Source organism: Crassostrea angulata, chromosome 7, assembly GCF_025612915.1.
Source record: "Crassostrea angulata isolate pt1a10 chromosome 7, ASM2561291v2, whole genome shotgun sequence".
Classification (NCBI taxonomy): domain Eukaryota; kingdom Metazoa; phylum Mollusca; class Bivalvia; order Ostreida; family Ostreidae; genus Magallana; species Magallana angulata.
In genome coordinates, this window is record NC_069117.1 from 43,734,564 (window position 1) to 43,752,250 (window position 17,687).

At 32.7% G+C, this 17,687-nt stretch overlaps 2 protein-coding genes across 3 annotated transcripts; one reads left to right on the top strand and one right to left on the bottom strand.

Annotated features, from left to right (window-relative positions):
• Positions 1-2,354: 2,354 nt before the first annotated feature.
• On the top strand, positions 2,355-9,889 carry LOC128156483 (uncharacterized). Its single transcript, XM_052818653.1, has 12 exons — positions 2,355-2,539; positions 2,961-3,099; positions 3,372-3,528; positions 3,632-3,821; positions 3,936-4,443; positions 4,556-4,614; positions 4,866-4,954; positions 5,043-5,155; positions 5,348-5,500; positions 5,727-5,863; positions 6,102-6,208; positions 6,302-9,889. Exons 1-12 carry the CDS (start codon positions 2,419-2,421, stop codon positions 6,383-6,385), a joined length of 1,857 nt encoding a protein of 618 aa, XP_052674613.1. The 5' UTR covers positions 2,355-2,418; the 3' UTR covers positions 6,386-9,889.
• Positions 9,890-10,218: 329 nt separating this feature from the next.
• Positions 10,219-16,625, bottom strand: LOC128156484 (uncharacterized). 2 transcript variants are annotated; one of them, XM_052818655.1, is made up of 10 exons: positions 16,524-16,625; positions 16,184-16,322; positions 13,878-14,010; positions 13,114-13,215; positions 12,838-13,008; positions 12,360-12,532; positions 11,993-12,236; positions 11,322-11,418; positions 10,642-11,206; positions 10,219-10,398 (listed from the first exon to the last, which is right to left on the bottom strand). In XM_052818655.1, the coding sequence occupies exons 1-10, from the start codon at positions 16,598-16,600 to the stop codon at positions 10,372-10,374; spliced, it is 1,728 nt and encodes a 575-aa protein (XP_052674615.1). In that variant the 5' UTR covers positions 16,601-16,625; the 3' UTR covers positions 10,219-10,371. The 2 variants fall into 2 exon arrangements, with proteins under 2 accessions (XP_052674615.1, XP_052674614.1); XM_052818654.1 differs by lacking the exon at positions 10,219-10,398 and having other exon boundaries at positions 10,433-11,206.
• Between the last annotated feature and the right edge of the window lie 1,062 nt (positions 16,626-17,687).

The following is a 17,687-nucleotide window of genomic DNA, read 5'->3' on the forward strand; positions in this document are numbered from 1 at the left end:
ACAGGAACTGTGATATAGACTATAGCAATTAAGCAATTATCTCACCTGGTCAAATTCCCGTTTCGCACACATTTTTTCGATACCTAATTTTCAAATGTGTGCAAAACGGGAACAAACCGAAGAATCCAACATACATTTTACACATATATACATGTATTTTCATCCACTGAGTATATATATATAGCAAGCATTGCAGAAAAAATACATAACCCACTAACCATGCTAACGCAGGTAATGTATTTTTCTACAGTGGTCTCTACCTTCATATCCACATGAATCATCAAAAGAAAGCATTTTATTGTTTAAAAATATGTGAAGCGTACATAACTGATTCAAAGATAAGAGATAGGTGGCAAAGAAATTTAAGTTCGGTTTGGTCGTAGGTTAAAGATGGGAAAACTAGTACTTTGTTATGTTCAATCGAGTTTTTAAGGTGGAACCCTACTAAAATGACGTCATCATAGGACCGTACAAAGTATTGAAAAAATAATGATCATTATAAAAAGAGAATTATAGAATTATTGCTTGTGTTAGTGATATTGCATCGGACGCAGCGCAGTGTGTAGTATGATTTAATCATACATGTAGATTGCAGAATTGCAAACATTTTATTTTTCAAATATACGTATACCTTATATCTTAAAACATAAATGGATATTTCTTCTGTTTTGCAAAGCAAACACATTTAAGTAAAGTAACTTTAAGATAGCTATTATCTAAAGAAATGTGAACTGTTTGAAGGCGGTTTTTCCATACGCAGACAAATTGGTCAGAATTCATAAGAACTACATGTATATAAAAATATACTGCGTAGATTTAAATATCATGAATGAATCCATTATAGAATCAATTACTTTACTTTTAATTCAAAAACATGCTGCATTGCTGCTCAAATTAACACTTTCTATAGGATACTGAATTTTCCCGCCTTTACTCAATGTGTTGCCCCCCCCCCCCTTTTTTTTGGAAAGGGGGGGGGGGGGTGGGTATTGGATTATTTGCGCTTATGATGATCAATCACCTAAAAAACATTTTTACTATTTTGATTTTGCTTGTTTGTTTTTTTGTTTTTTGTAAAACATGAAATTTTGTTACCTTGATATATCAGTAGTCATTTTAAGAATTCAGAGAATTAAAAAAAGATAGTTAATATTTATATGCTGTACTAATAAGAATTATGATTGATTAATAATTATTTTACGATAAAAAGGAATGTTTAATTTTTAACTTCAAGTACCTGTGGTCGAACTCAAATGAGTTAACCGCTTGAAGAGCAGGGCACTGAGATTATAAATGTCCATTTAAGCAATTAAAAATTCTAAAAATAATAGCCCGATCAAATTTTTTATGTAACAAATATATCATTTGTAAATGTGTATATATAAATGGTATCATTATTTTACTATTATCGATTTTTTTTGGGGGGGGGGGGGGAGAAACACTGCTTTTAATTTAATTGTTAGATGAAAAAAATAATCTTAGCAAATACATGCATACAATTAACAAAATATGATAATACCGGTAATTTAACTACGAGAAGTGTAAACCCGATGTCGGCTAATATTGGCACCAAGGTGGAACTTATGCACCTGATTAAGGTGCAGTTACCCCCCCCCCCCCTTTTAAAACCTGTTGGTTATATTCATAAAAAGACCACACAACGAATAGTTTATATACATGTACGACCAATTTTGTTTTTTGGGTTTTTTTTGTAATTCTCCTTTAATTTATGTTAGATCATACATGTATTTACCTAAGAACAATTGTCCTTTTGGAAATCAATGATTCTAAATTCTAAAGAAAATTTGTTTTTACCAACAAAATATTTTACAAAAGCTGCAGACATTTTATTCCATAAGAGATGAACGTATTTCATGTTCAGAAGATAAATAATATTTTAACAAGCAGTTTTTATTTATGGAAAGTATAATAGTTTAATTTCTTGTAAGAATTTTATTGGAACCTTACAGGAGTAAAAAAAAAATTCAAAGAACTAAATCATTTGATTAAAATTCTGTACAATTTTTTAAAAGTTCTCAGTATCGTGCGGGAATTTTCCACGATACTTATTTTTAAAAAAATGTATTATATAAAACATGTAAGATACACAAATAACAAAATCGGATATAAAATCTAGCTATTGACAATGTTATTTACTTACAGGAATATTTGAAAACTGTTCCTTATATATATATTAGATGGGTGCAGAAATAAGTCTTCAATGACAGAAGTTGGAAAAACAAAACCGAAGAAATGTTAACAACAAAAAAGTGTTGGTTCATACTTAGTGTGCGAATGCTATTCACTATATTTTGGCAAGCGCTGACGTCATCGCTCTATTTCCGTCTCCCCCTTTTGAGCCCCCCTGCCAAAAGAAACCCATCCTCTGCAACAGAGAAAATGGCGTCGTGAGTGAAAATGAATACAAACAACAGTAGTTTTGAAAACAGTCCGTCTCTGTGCGAGGACATCAACAGTCTTTGGATTCAATCTTGTGAAAATGAGCTCACTGCTTTACCCGACTTACATCTCGGGGCAGGTTTGTAGACAAGTTTGGGGCTGATCGAAACTGACTTAGTGCTGTGTTTTTGGTTTCATTGAATGGTATTTCACCTCGCACCATGTTGTGTATTACATAATAGCTATGTAGAAAATTCCACGCGAGGCAAGATTACAAACATTCTTCGCCCTAATTATATGTGGTTCTGATGGGGGAGACAGTATAGTTGACTTTCAGGGCAATATTTAAGGGCAGTATTTATATTGCACTCTATGCTGTCATGAGTCACATACCGTAATGATATGGCCCCTTTTTATATACTCTAGATATAGGAACTCCGTCCAGAAGATTTTCTATTTTGATTAACGATTACGCCGTAAAACCCGATTCATTTTGAAGAAAACAATCTGTGACTCAGTTGCGACCATTAATCTTATTTTCATATTTTCACGTTATTCAGAGGGCAGTGTTGAACTCAGCAACTTGGTGGAAGATAAGGAAATAGCGGCACGCGCGGTGGCCTTTGTTGTCAATGGAAGCAGGAAGGGAATAGTCCCTCTCTGTGCTGACGTGGCCAATCTTCTGAGGGCCAAAAGAAGGTAGTCCATAAGTCTGGCACACACTACATGTTGAAAAAGGAAATGTTCGATTGTCCTCTAATAAAATCTGAATATACTTCAGTATTTTCTGACAACTTAAAGTTCCTTACTTTTATTTTTAAATCATAAATGCACGCCAAGTCAAACACAGTAAAGATCGTTATGATATTGTGAAAGTAATTCAAAATAAACAGAAAGTGTAGGAAAAGTCTACATACTTTGGATTACCCCCTTGTAGTTATTGTACTACACACCTGCTATATTCACTTCAGACTAGAAAAGAAGGTGTTCATGCTTAAGAAAGAGAATGACTTCCTCCACTCCGCGTCCTCACTGAGCAGACAGACCAGCCATTCCATTAGTCCCACCCCCGCCTCATTCAGCTCAGAGAAAAGCGCCCAGGCCGACTTCTTGTTCAACCTACACTCGGTGCGTTTTTTGCTTCCATAAGTCACAGTTTATCAAACACATTGGGTACTGAGTATGTATGTTTCACCCCTCATTCGTTGATTTTCCCCACCCTCTTTTCCAGGAGAGGAACAGACCATGTTCCCGTTGCAGCCAATGCTCAAGTACGATCAGTAGTTCTCCAAACTTTGATAAAAATCGACAAAGACTTTCCAGTCTGCAGTACTCACCCGCCAGCAGTCATGGTGACGAATCGACCAATAGGAGACAGTTTTCTCTGCGCGGGAAACGTTCCCGTTCAGAGAGTTGCGATGGTTAGTCTATTAATACAAAGGTTGTCATTGAATTACTTTTAAATTAATCATCTTTTACTTACATTTTATATTTTTTAAAAAATCAAATTTTTTTTTTCATATTTGCTTTTGCAGCTTTTAAGGGACTCCCTTTTTCTACGATTGAAGCAGAAGTTCACGTTGAGCCAAAAGACATCGAATTTAATTTCACCAAAGAAAACCTAAACGGAAAACTACCGGATGAAGATAGTTTGAAAGATGATATATTTGATTTTGATAATAATTACAAAGAATTTAAGTCTGATACGGAAAATAAAAACCAAAATGAGTGTGAAATGAAAGAATTCGGGCGTTTTGAAGAAAACGAGGGGGAGTTAATCGTTAAACAATCTTTAACAAGTGGTCCAGCATTTAAAGACAATGCCGAATGTGTGTCGGCCACGAATAGTTGTCGTGAAAAATCCATGGGAACAAATTCTACCAAGACAAAAAGTTCGTCTGTGTCATCAGAGGATAAGGACTCGCAGAGTAGTGTGCAAAACAGTGAGAGGAATTTCAAACAATGTGATTTGTCGGGTGTGTTTAATAGACCAAATTCTAGTGAGTTAGCGGAGGAAAAACGCCTATCTTGTACTGAAAACCCGTAAGTATTGAATATATGTATGTGAAAGTGTAATTAGGGAAACTTCTCCATTATTGAAATTGCTATAATTACGTTTGCATAATTGTAGATTCATATGTACATTTTTTTCCAGAGAAACACATAATGGTTCGGCGGTAGCAGAGGAAAGTTTGGAGGACAAGTTTGCTCAAAGTAAACCCTTAAATCTCGTGACCTGTTAAAATATAATAAAAATTGATGTTCCATGTTTATTTTCTTTTATTTTAAACCCAAAATAACAAGTTCTGTATTCACTTGACAATAAACTAGCTGCTTTTGAGGTATAATTTTATTCCATTATTTCATAAATTAATGTATATGTGAAACTGATGTTTCCATTTTAATGTCTCTTTTTGGTTATTTGTATGAAATTATTTTCTAATCATCTGGGGTTTTTTATGAAGGCATGTTACTGAATTCAAAACTAACGGAAGAGCTTGGAGCTGCGAAGAAAGAAATTGAAATTCTGAAGAACCGGCTATTGACATTGGAGGTTTGCGTACATAAATAAATATATAGCAATGTCTTATCAATTTAAAAGTCTTAGTGTGTTTCACCTTATTGTTCATATCACGTTATAGCCCAACAAAACGGACAGATTATTCCTTGAAAACGAAGTATGTAACACTAAAATGGAATACCTGGAGAGGCGTCTGCTGAACAACAATAATAGACAAACCAAATCATGCGATAGGCAAGTTCATTTGATTGTAGTTGACTTTGTGGATTAAAATTTAATAAAAATATTGTGTTATTGTTGTATTGCAATTGATGCATACTTTATGCTCGTTTTGGCAAAAGGTAAAATAAAACAAATATATCTTCCAAAAAAGGCGTTTTGCAGTGCTTATAAATTACGTGTTGCTGGTCTTTTCGATGTATACAGGTACATCAAACACCGGGTGACGCCGATCTCGGCCTACCTGTCCCAGCCTCTGTATGGATGTAAGTGTAGCGCCTGCCAGGCCGTGTTCTCCAGTTCCGAGTACATCTCTGAAGCCGACCAAGAGAGCACAGACAAACGATCCTTCTCCGTCAGGTAAGTAAATGTGTTCTTTTGACAGACCATTATTCATATATTTGCTTTAGTGTTTTGCTACTCATGTTACATGTAGTTTTCATTTGGCGCTTATTTTTTTTATGTTCACATGTTTTTATTGGAAGACCATACTGTAATTGTTTGCGTGGATATTGACTTAACAAATCCAACAACCTTGTTGTTAGTGAAAGAAATATAATAGGAAGATTTTTTCTTCTTTTTTCAGTCACAAATTACAGGTTCAGCTCAATGACCATGTCGTTGCTAAGGGTGACCGAACAGGTCACATCCGGTACATCGGACACTTGGATAAACAGACGCAGCCGAACCTGTTGTTCACCGGACTGGAACTGGACTCCCCAGGTCAGTCAACACACTAAAAACAATGTATATTGTAAGACAAGCTTTAGAGCGTAATTGATGTAAATACAACTGCCGTCGCTGAATATCATGAAAAAACCATGATTTTTATAACAACCAGCCACGCATTAAATTATTTATCGGTATAACGAGGGTGTCGTGTAGTATTTTTGCTTGTTTGACGACAGGCATTAGTAATTTTAAAGTTTTTTTATTTTCATTTAAAAATGATTATTTGTAGTTGGAAACCATGATGGCGTTCTGAATGGTAAACGATACTTCAACTGCCCAAAAGACCATGGCACTTTTATACCACTCCAGGAAATCATGTGCAAAGTTGGCAAAAAGGTATATAAATAGAGTAAAACCAAGCAATAGTACAGCTAAATTATCGAAACTTAGTTAAGAAATGTGATGGTAAGATGTGACCGACTTTTTTAGGGTTCTAAGAAAACTCAAAGTCGAGACGAACCATTGAAAGTGCTCAGAAAAAAGCGAACGGACAGAGTGTCTACCAGCAAGTGACATCAGCGGTGACCAGGGAAGGATTTACAGCGCAAGAATATTGTTCTTAAGAAAAAAATGCGGAATTATAGATGTTCACTTTATTGGTTTGAGCATTTAGTAGTATCCCGCTTCATCCATCCGTCCGTCATTCTTTCATTTGTTTCTTTAATTTACAGAGGGTTATCCCCCGTTTACAAATGAGGGAATTTGAATTTATGAAAATTAAAGCAATTAAAAATATTATATCAAACGTTTTGATTTAAACATCGAAAAAAACAAGTGATCAAAATTAATTCCCAATGAGTTGAAACCTTACATATATATAATATGGAATTTTTATACCAATACAATTTAAAATTTAAGAACATGATTGCAATATTGAATATTAGTAGTTGAGAATTCAACGTCATGTTTATAATTTATTCACGATTTATTGTAAGTGAAGCTCGCCCGATGATTTAACTTTATTAATTTTTTTTCAGCTATTACTGATATGATGTGTTTTCATTTCAAGAAAAATGTTTTAATATACCACGATTCTTAATGAAAAGTAAGCTGAAGATGGTCATGTATAGTAAAAAGGATGTTTTTAAAAAAAATTGTTTCAACGTTTAATATCGCTTTCAATCTACGATAGAATATGATGTACTTATATTCCTCGTGTGAAATAAAATCTCACAACAGGTTAAAAAACCACTGACCATAAGACTTCAAGTGTAATCATATAAATGTATTTTTTAACGTAAATATTGGTTTTAAGTTTATTTAAAAATGTTAATTATTAACTCGCTAGGAAAGGACCTTGAGATGGATGCATTATGATATAATTTTAATCGTTAAATTTAAAATAAAATGAAACAAATTTATACATAACTTGTTTTCATTAAGCAACTAGAATTGAAAAAAATATTTGAAGTAATTTTTTTAAATAAAATGACATTGATTTTCATTTGCAACCCACTCACCCTGCAAAAAAGAAAAAACAAACTCGGTGAAATAATGACGTTTGAGGGGTTTTTTTTATGAAAATTTCATGTGATTTGCGAATGAACTAATGAACGAAGATGAACCCGGTTTATATTGTATGCCGTCAGGTTGAGGTTCAATGCTTTAGAATTTCACGTAAATTTGTATACACCAAAACTGACAAAGAAAATAATAAGACTTTAATTACCAAGAATTTTATTGAGTTAATAATCAATTGAATGTTCGCCGTGTAGTGACAGATGGCGGTGCTATGAGGTGCATAGAAAAATTATATTTGAATATCATTAGTGTTTATGATGTGCAAAGTTTTGCATTGCAACGTATGGTACCAGTTTCTGTGTAATGCTTGTTTGTAATTTAATCATTTAAAACATGACGTTTGGTTGCTTAGTATTAATTACATACATGATTTAAAACCACATATTAAATGGAATTGTCAACTGCTTATCTCGTCAAAGGTCGATTATATTGACCTTTATATTAATATTCAACGTCATTTGCTGATTTTTGCACAGACACTCTGAAGAACTCTAGCATTTTTCGTATATAAAGTATAATATTCAATTAGTGATTTTGAACTTTTGCGGTTAACTGTAGAGCATACCATTATTCTTGATGCGACATTTACACCCATATTTTGAGAAATTATTCCCATGTCATTAAATAATATTGTTCTTGCTTTTTTATAGTTCTTTCAATTTATGAAAAAATCACAGGGTTTTTTTTGGTTTGGTTTGGAGGACACCGAATTTCATTAGATCTTTTGATGGTTTTTTTGGCGACATTTAGTTTAATTGTTGCATGATAAAAGACAAGCAGTTATATTGTCATTTCCTGTTCAACGCAAAGAACTGAATACGACGTTGTTTACTGCTTTGTCTGTGTGTCTGTATAATGTGGGTTTTTTCTTCAGTTAAAGTCCGTCCAATTTCATTTGTACAAACAATTTTTCTCAATATATTGGTAAAAATAATTATACTAGTATAATTTATGAAAATGGTTTAAAATACAAATTATTTCAAATGTTTAAACTAGATGTATTATATAAGACTTTATTTCTAAATGTTTAAACTAGTATGTTTTGAGGTCTCGTTTGTCACACAGATTGTACACTGCTGTAAGTTGACATGATTGTGTTTTATTTAATCAATGTCTTGGATCATTCATTATTTTCACATTTATTCTGTTTTAACTTTTTCAGACATTATGGTATGAAAACGAAGGCTTATATTGAAGCCTGAATTGTTGATACCAAAAATAAACTGAGTTTAATGTTAACTTATTGTAGATCTTAGTTAGTTTTTAGTCTATATGTGAATTCTGTTAAATGACCAAAGATCATATGTCTATGATTTTCATTTTGATCAAGTTTTAGCTTTTTTTGCTTTCTGTATATCAGACTGCTTTGAATTTTATTGTCAAACATTGTCATTTTTTGACATTTGAAATAACAACGTGTAGTTAAGAATTTCAATAAATTTCGCATCAAATTTGAAGAGCGGCAACACTGAATGGGTGAGCAACACGACAATCTGAAATTTCTGGCATTGCCTAAAGATTTTACTATCGAGCTCTGCCAAATTGGTATTCAATCTTACTATGTGATTTTACTATCTAGCTCTGCCAAATTGGTATTCAATCTTACAATGTTTGATTAGCTATATAAAATCGGTTTACCTTTTCATCGGACAAAAGATTAAGACCCGATCTTAACGTTTGATAAAAGGAAAGCAAAACACATTGTCCGGAAATGACGTAATTGGAAGAAGTTTCAATCTTTATATCTAGTTACTGTAAACTGTATTTATTATTTAGGCATTGTATCCATTTAGAGAATGGATTCAGAAAATGTCGGTAGAAATAATCATTGAGTATAAGTAATATGGATGGTTATTTATTTTTAAATGCTAAAAAATGTAGCGATGAAAACATCATTTTACACGGCTTTTCAGCTAGAACTTGGGATCATGCCAATATATATCTTTAAACTTTCTAGCGATCTTTCTACCATTTCGATAAGATTAACCAGGACCCTTACATCCATGTGACAGGTACCGGTTAATGTTCAGATACATAATGTATGTAAAGAAAATAATTAAATAGTTGTTTTGAATTTTCAACGAAATAAAGAAAGTTAATTCTACAAAAATTGATCAAGAATAAATAGTTTATTTATAAATAACATGTATGTAAATTAAAATGTCTACATCATCAATACATTAGTTACAATATCTAGTCGAACAAAACTATGTACACAAAATCACAAGTGCTTGCCAGTACATCATGTGTGTAACACTGCAAAGTCTCCAATTTGTTTCTACTATTCGTAGCACACGAATGGTATGAAGTTGAAACATGTATATCACAAAACGGTAATACTGAAATAAAGAAATGACTACGAAGAGTGTGTGGCGATCTTTTTTTTCCTTTTTCATTCACTTTTAATGGGAAAAGTTGTGCAAACAATATTGCAGTTGTAGAAAGAAAGAGATGAAGAAAGTTTATTATGTTTTTATTAAAATATCAGAAACTTAATAGTTGGACGTGTTTGTGAGAGTATGTTTTAAGCTTTTTAAAGTTTTATTGCCACACATTTGACAAAATCGACGTAAATGGATATGGATCATTGTAATATATATCTTAACACAATCAACAAATGATGTCTCTTAACCGTGTTCAATAATTGTTTTCAAAGCTCAAGAAAATATATGATTCTCGTTTTATTTGATGTCTACTGTTGAAAAATAATTATATATGTACGCGAATATTTTCAACGTTTGCTTCAAATATATGGCATGTAAAATGAAGGAAAACGGCAACGATATTTTCGTTACACCTAAGAAAAAGAAAGTCAAAAGGTTCATGAATAATTTAAAACTAAAATATGCCAAATTTTGATATCTTAAAGATGAAAAATGGTCCATTGTTGATCAAGAATTTAAAAAGGAATCTGGATCTCGCTGATCAAAATCGCGATGAACGTTCACCAAATGTTTCCGCATCCTGAATCAAAAGTCTCATCGTCTTTTATGCTGAGGACCAATCTGTAAGGGGTATAGTGAGAACGTTTATAATACACAATCACATCATTAACTGCGACAAAATCGACTAAGGTTAAAGCAGACACAAAGCAACAGGTTATTTTGGCAAGAGGTTTAATCTACAGCGGTTTATTAGGAATACACTAGGCGAAGGGAAAATAAATATTTTAGGGAATAAGGATTAATAAGCAAGCAGCCGGATTATCGCTCTCCAGGCATAAATACCAGGTGCACAGTTCCACTTACAAGATGTCCCGGAAGAGACCCTCCAATTCCGGAGCTCATAGACTCCTGGGTATCGTTGTTTTGATTTTTACGAGGGCGTCTGTGTTGAGGGTGTTTGGGAGGGGTATATGCTCCACAAAGTTCTAATACATTAAAGAACACCTTCAGCTTTTTGTTTGGGGCGGTGAGAGGGGACCTCAGAAGTTCCATGCTGTCTCCAGTCAAACACGGATGTGACGTAGCTGCATTAGCGAGTGTTCGACACGCAGGCGTGCAAAAGTTCATATCGGTACAATTCTGGAACAAAGCGGCTGTTCTCACGTCTTTGTGCAGTGCACCAAAGAAGCCGTTGAAGTCGCATCCGTTAGCAACCCCAGTTGTTTCTAATTTACACAGGGGAATAGATTTGAAGCTAGAACATGTGGACCCCATCCAGTTTCCTTTCGGGTAGAATTCAATAGTAGAAGCACATATTTCATTGGTTGATAAAAGACCCCAGTGGACCGGATGTTTTACTTCACGGGTGTCGTAAACGCATGTAATTCTAAGAATGTCTCCAGGAAGAACTTGGACTGGGTTCGTGTGCCTGTAAAATAAAAAGAGGCCATGAATACAAGCAATATCGAGCCTTGGAGGTACTTTATTTAACTTATGACCATTTGTTAAATCAATTTCGAGTGTTTCCTTAGAAAAGTGCTTACCAGAAAGTTTTTGGTTTATGCAAGTCGTAAAATCTTTCGTCAGTAATTAGATTGACAACTCGGCCATCTCGGATTACCTCAACTCTCTCTTGTTTTCCTGAAAAGTACAAGTAGTTGTCCCAATTACCAATTCTTCATTAAGATTCGTTCAGAAAGGAAATAGTCAATATAAAGAAACTATGCTGATTTTCTCATTTATCATTGACGAAATAACACATTTCATATGAATCATCTTAACCCAAATAAATCAGATTATCTCCGTCATTGAAATTGATTACTTTATGCTGCCGTTGTGCATGTTAAATTGGCAGATCGTGTTTGTTCATGGAAATTACCGTCCTGCCTAACAGTCTTGCATTCTTCCGACAATCAATTTATGCTCTATATACATAAAATGCTACATGTGCGTGGCTACAAACAATTATCCTAATTTTGTAATACCTTGTTTTCTATTTTGCACATTCTTGCATTTTATAATAGGTATAAGGTCGCATTTGTAATTATTCACTTTATACTTGACCTTATTTTTAAAATCGTTTATTGTCATTAACGTTACCTCCATATCAATCATCTTTAAAGCAATGTAATGGCGGAATTAAAGAATCGTCTTTCAAACAAACTATATATCTTTCCTTCACTCTCATAGCTCATAAATCGACTTGTTTTCTTACCATATTTGTGCATGTGGTTAAAAGCTCTGGTGATGTAGATAGGTGATTTGATTTGCATCTGTGAGCATTCGCTAGGGTAACTGGACGTGATGGCGTAGATCGGTCGCGGCGAAGGGATGGTAAAGTGGGTGGAGGAGAAGATCTTCGTTCCTACGTCATAGCGACGAAGATTTTTGGTGTAATACAGAGAAATGCCGGAGGAATCGAACATATCTTCATACTCTTCTGGGTTGTTCCATTTAATCTGTAGAGCAATCAAATATTATCGTTAAACATGTTAAATTTATTATAAAATGAGTAATTTGAAAAAAAATGTGTATCTCAATTGCTGAAATATTTTTTTCTAATTTCTGTTAGGAGACGGTACCTGAATGACAATCTGGCGGCACCCAGTTCTACCGATTCGCATTCCTGTATTTTTGTGGTAGCATATGCCTGGAATGTCCTCGGAATATCCTCCAATCAGATGTCTACAATCTCCACGAGTTTTCAAACCACATTCATACGGGTGCTTAGATGCAGGTGTGTAAGTACTGGCCTCTGTCAAAAGGTGAAAATAATACCTCGATATTTAGATACTTTTGTTACACCTAGAAATAATTATATGTCGGAAGCAATATTTTATTCATATCACATTTTAAAACTTGAAGTGTTATTTCTTAAAACTGTGTTCGAATTTTGTAGAAGTCTTTTGAAAAGTTCTTCAATTTAATAAGGTATTTTTAAAATATTGTACAATTTGGTAATTATTTTGGTCTTTTGAAATGTGCTTCTATAAAGTATATTTTTTAATTATTGTAGAATGAACTTATTTGTTGCATTTAGTAGATGGTTGCTATAATTACCACAAGCAAAGACCATGATGCCTCCCATGGTGATGTGGTTATCAATGATCGGGACTCCAGCTGTCAGGTGGAAGTCGTCGTTGTCAGGGAGATCGTACTCCAGGCAAATGTAGCTGTTCTCCTTGGCTGGCACGTGCAGACGAGGCAGACGGATATCCAATCGGTGAGCACCTGCACAATTTGCATAACCACTTATTAATATCATCATAAAATAGATTATGAATTGATAATCAGGTTAACACCTTTGTCATTATATATTAAATTCTTTTGGGTTACCTGGCTCTTTGGTGGCATGGTTACATTTGTCAGAGAAACTGGGACATTTCAGCCATTCATTCTTTCCCTCGCATTTTGGGCTTTCCAGCGGATCACAAATTCCTGTAAATATGTTATAATAATATAAGGGTGATGCTCTCGATGAGGATCAATGAATTATTATATATTTTTAATAAATAAAACAAAATATAAGTCGTAGTCATTTTGATTTCTCATATTTAAAAAAATTGAATAGGTATTTTCCAGTTTTGACACAGAATGCTCTTAATCACGATTTGTGGGAACCTGTCACTAATTGTCACATAAAGGAAGTAAGTATTTTATGTGGTTGGCCTCAAATCAATATTGATGTATGCATGAAACTGCTATGAGTAAATGATCTTAACGATTATATTAATTTTTATGAATTAATTAATCATTACAATCAGGAATTAAATTGGCTCTCCTGTTAACTATATAAGCCAAACGTATTTGTGCAAGATTAAAATGATGAAGAAAATGCATATAAATACAAAAGTTAAGATTTCAAATATATGTCTATCTACAATGTATCTAACTACTGTATCTATTTTGTTTTGTTAGGTGTCTGGCACAATTTTGTTTATATCTTTTTTTTATTATACAGTCATGTAATATTTATCACTATGCCGTTTGTATTTATTGATTTATATTGTGTTTAACGAACCCGAGTTTGTACTTTTGGGAAACATATTTTTATTTTTGATAACTTTTGGGAATCATGAAGTAGTATTCGTTCCTCTTACCTGGGTGGGAGGTTGCCAGCTGTAGAGGGTATTTGTTCTCCTTGGTCCACTGACACCAGGGGTCTCCCAGCTCTATACCATTATGTCGACCATCCCCGTCAGAGTCCATGAAGCAAAGCTTTTTAGTCCATTCCTATGTAAAAGTAAAAAGAAATGAGAGTGTTTCATTAAAAGTAATAAAGAAACGTGAGTTTTTCATTTTATTTTAACCAAAACATTGTTATTTATCTGACAATTTTATTATTGCATGGTTTATCAAAATGCAATTCATAACGATCTGATGGTTTTTTCATAAAAAGTTTTGTGAAAAAATTGAAAAATTATGCAAATATTTGCTGTTTTTATTACAGACATAATCATTGTTATTTACATTTTCGTGATATTTATGTTACTTACTTTTATCTAATTAATTCTGTCTGATTACATTATATGTCATTATATCATGTGATCATTTTTGACCGTAAATTAAAATTCATTTGATTACAATTGCAAACATTGATCATCTTAGACATTTGCCATTATTTCATTTAACAATGGTGTGAAAAATTATAAATGCATGTACTGTCCGAAAAATAAAAGACATGTTGGTCACAATACTACCGTTTAGAAAAAAGATTTAGCAGTTAATGATTTAACTTTAAATAATATTAATCAATCATTTACAATGCTTATGATCTTATCTATAAAAGGTAATTTAATTTGTTTCTCTACTTTGTAATTTTATGTTTAAAAAATGTTGAAAATGCATTACATTAATTGCTTTCCAGTGATAATAAATTTATGTGGTTTTTTGCTATAATTATGTTAGAGTATTTAAATGCATTCAACAGATATGATTATAGAAACAAATCGTTTACTTCTGAATTTTAAGAATTGTCATATGACTGATAATTTTTTTTATAACCTTGACATATTCATTAAATAAATATTTAATCAAAGTACTCTTAGCCTGTCGTATAAATTGCTTATCAAATGCTAATTTTAAAACGAATTAGCATCTAACATAGGTACCTTCAAAAATGTTCTTCTGAAAAACATTATTTTTTGTCATTTTTTGCACAAACATGTTTATTAATCAGTTATTTTACCATAAATTTCATATACATTGTACACGTATATCTTTTCAGAAAGATCCGAATTTCCATGTTATGAATTTATCATTACCTTAATACACTATTCTGACTCTCAAATAAGTTATTTTACTTTCATATATGTTTTCATTTAAGAATTATTGCGCTTTTAGCATTTTTTCTGAAGTTCTTTCCCTTATAATCGTGCTGTGTACTATACATTTATTTGCATCTCGTCTGCATTTACAGTTCATATAGCTATGTGATCTTTGGTAAATGTTCCGTAAGCAGTTTTTCGTTAGACTTAATTAATGTCAATTCATTCAGACCTTTCGTGTTGTTGTGCAATGTCATTTGTAAACATAAAGGAAATACTTGGCGAGTTCTCTATAAGGTGCGCTTGCAATTAGGTAATTTTTATTTACTGTTTGATTAAAAGGGGTATTTAGAAAATAAACACTGTTCAATTTAATTTTAGTTGTGCATGGTGTCATACATTCTTTAAAGCACATAAGAAATTACAGCAACTGACATGTGCAGTCAGTTTTTGTGTAAAATACGTGTATATAGGGATCCAATTTTTACTTGTTAGCAATAAATAACAATGTGGACTTTACACTTGCAACAATACAGGATAATCTACTCATTAGAAACAACGCATACTTATGAAATAAAAAATAAATTAATCATAATCAAAAGGCAATTGATAGGCATCAGATTTTGACAACTACATTGTACACAATCAAATGCTTTCGGCGTGAACAAGATATGCTAAATATAACCCCTATATATATATATATATATTAATTAAATCTGCTTCCATCAGTGATCATTACAAAAGTTTTATAAATATACCTGCACAATGCACAAAAGATAGGCTGCAATTTATCATCTAACAAGGAAATATCACTTTAAAACATTCTCACACACTGTAATGATTATTGCAAAATAATAAAGTGAAAGGAACTTTGCGAATTGACACGATATAAAATGCTTCATTCAAGACGTTAATTATCTTAAAACCCATTTTAAGCAAAACTAATTTATTTTACTTTTACAGACCAAATATTGGGTTTTTAAAATTCGTTTTTAGCCATAACAATTCTCGAGTTTCGTATAACAGCTAAGTGCATGTGATTTAGTGAAATAAAATAAAACGATTTTCGTGGCAACATTATCTTATATCAAGATTAACTTTGAAGGGTTTGGTAAAAAAAAAAATAATGAATCACTCACATTGCCATTAGCAGCGAAGTCATCTCCAAATGGATTTCTTGGTCCTCTGCCCCCAGAAAGCATGTGTCCTACCGCCACCCATTTATCAGACGTAGGGTTACAAGGGTGGGGAACCTTGTGTCCATTAGGAATTCGACCTCTGAAGGCAAAAGAAATGTGTCGTAAGTTTTCGTAACTTTTCCTATACATTTCTTTGTTATCTTTATCTAGAGAAAGTTTTTCGCTTCTTCAAGAATTAATTTTTTTCTTTCAAAAGTTAATTTGCTTTTTCACCAATTTGTTGAAAGTCTTGAACACCTGTATTATAACTATTGATAAATGTGTTATGCGTGACACTCACCTAAAATACGCATAGCCATGTACACAAGCAAAGAGACAAAGAAGAGTTCCAAATCTGAGACAGTTCATTCCTTCCATTTTCCCCGTGCTCGTCGGTCTGAGAGCTCGTGTTGATCTGCTCTGGCAAAAGCTCGTCTCGGATTATTATTTATTTTCAGGAACGAAAGTCCTCAAGCCCCCCTATTGTCACTCAGCTGTCACCTCGAGAAAAATTTTACCTTCCCCTAATGATTTAATAGTTTGACCTTAGCTATTGAAATGTTACCGACTTCGACAAACTTGCATATGAAATCGTATTCATATTCATCTGTAGATCATCATTAATGCTCACAACTTGTGTTTTCGTAATTAGCTCTAGCATATCTTAAATAGTTATAAGTTTAAACATCTGAAAATTATTGACAAGTATTGATTTTATTAACCAAATCAATATAAATTGTTAATCACACAAACGAAAAGTTTTTGAAGTTATTCTCACGCCCAGGTGTTAATTATCTGACTCAATGACAGTAATCTGTAATGCTATAAAATTATACCTATTTTTGAGAAAAATGTACAAAATATTTGATGTCACAACAACAAGTTCAATTTATTCACTCAAACCAAATATATTGGTACAAGGAAAAAATATACAGAAACATAGATACAAATCGTCATAAGTACATGCAAACAGCCATGAAGCAAAAAGGACAGTAACGATTGACGTATAACCAAAACAAATCATATCTGTATAATCCTTTAAGAGGGTTACGCAGAATTTTGCTTTTGTTAACCTTATATACATAAATGTTACTCATTTGTGTTTGGTTGTCTGACCACACAGTTTGTCCCCATCATTATTTTTTGCAAATCAGGTACAACACGACGTTTTAATCTAATGCATCTGATGAACATTTCTCGACGTTTACATTTTTTTTTTCAAAATAGTAATGTGAAATTCCAAGTTTCCATTTGTTCCTAGATTTCTTCTCATCACATTTATTTGTCAATTGTTTCCTATTATAGTTCTGAACTCTTATTTCAGTTATTCTTTCCTTAACTACATTATTAATATTGTCGTTGAAGTACAATGAACAAATGAGTAAATATGACTTATGTGTTATGTATAGTTTTTAATGACATTTTTCAGCGGCTTACTTTAAATTTGATGACAAAGATAAATTTG

Excerpts from the sequence above, each read along its gene's own strand:
- LOC128156483 (XM_052818653.1), top strand. The coding sequence starts at position 2,419 with ATGAATACAAACAACAGTAGTTTTGAAAACAGTCCGTCTCTGTGCGAG. Across the intron at positions 5,864-6,101 it reads ACTGGAACTGGACTCCCCAG|TTGGAAACCATGATGGCGTT; the intron begins GTCAGTCAACAC and ends GATTATTTGTAG. Across the intron at positions 6,209-6,301 it reads TGTGCAAAGTTGGCAAAAAG|GGTTCTAAGAAAACTCAAAG; the intron begins GTATATAAATAG and ends CGACTTTTTTAG.
- LOC128156484 (XM_052818654.1), bottom strand. The coding sequence starts at position 16,600 with ATGGAAGGAATGAACTGTCTCAGATTTGGAACTCTTCTTTGTCTCTTT. Across the intron at positions 16,323-16,523 it reads CATGGCTATGCGTATTTTAG|AGGTCGAATTCCTAATGGAC; the intron begins GTGAGTGTCACG and ends TTTTGCCTTCAG. Across the intron at positions 12,237-12,359 it reads GCCGCCAGATTGTCATTCAG|ATTAAATGGAACAACCCAGA; the intron begins GTACCGTCTCCT and ends ATTGCTCTACAG.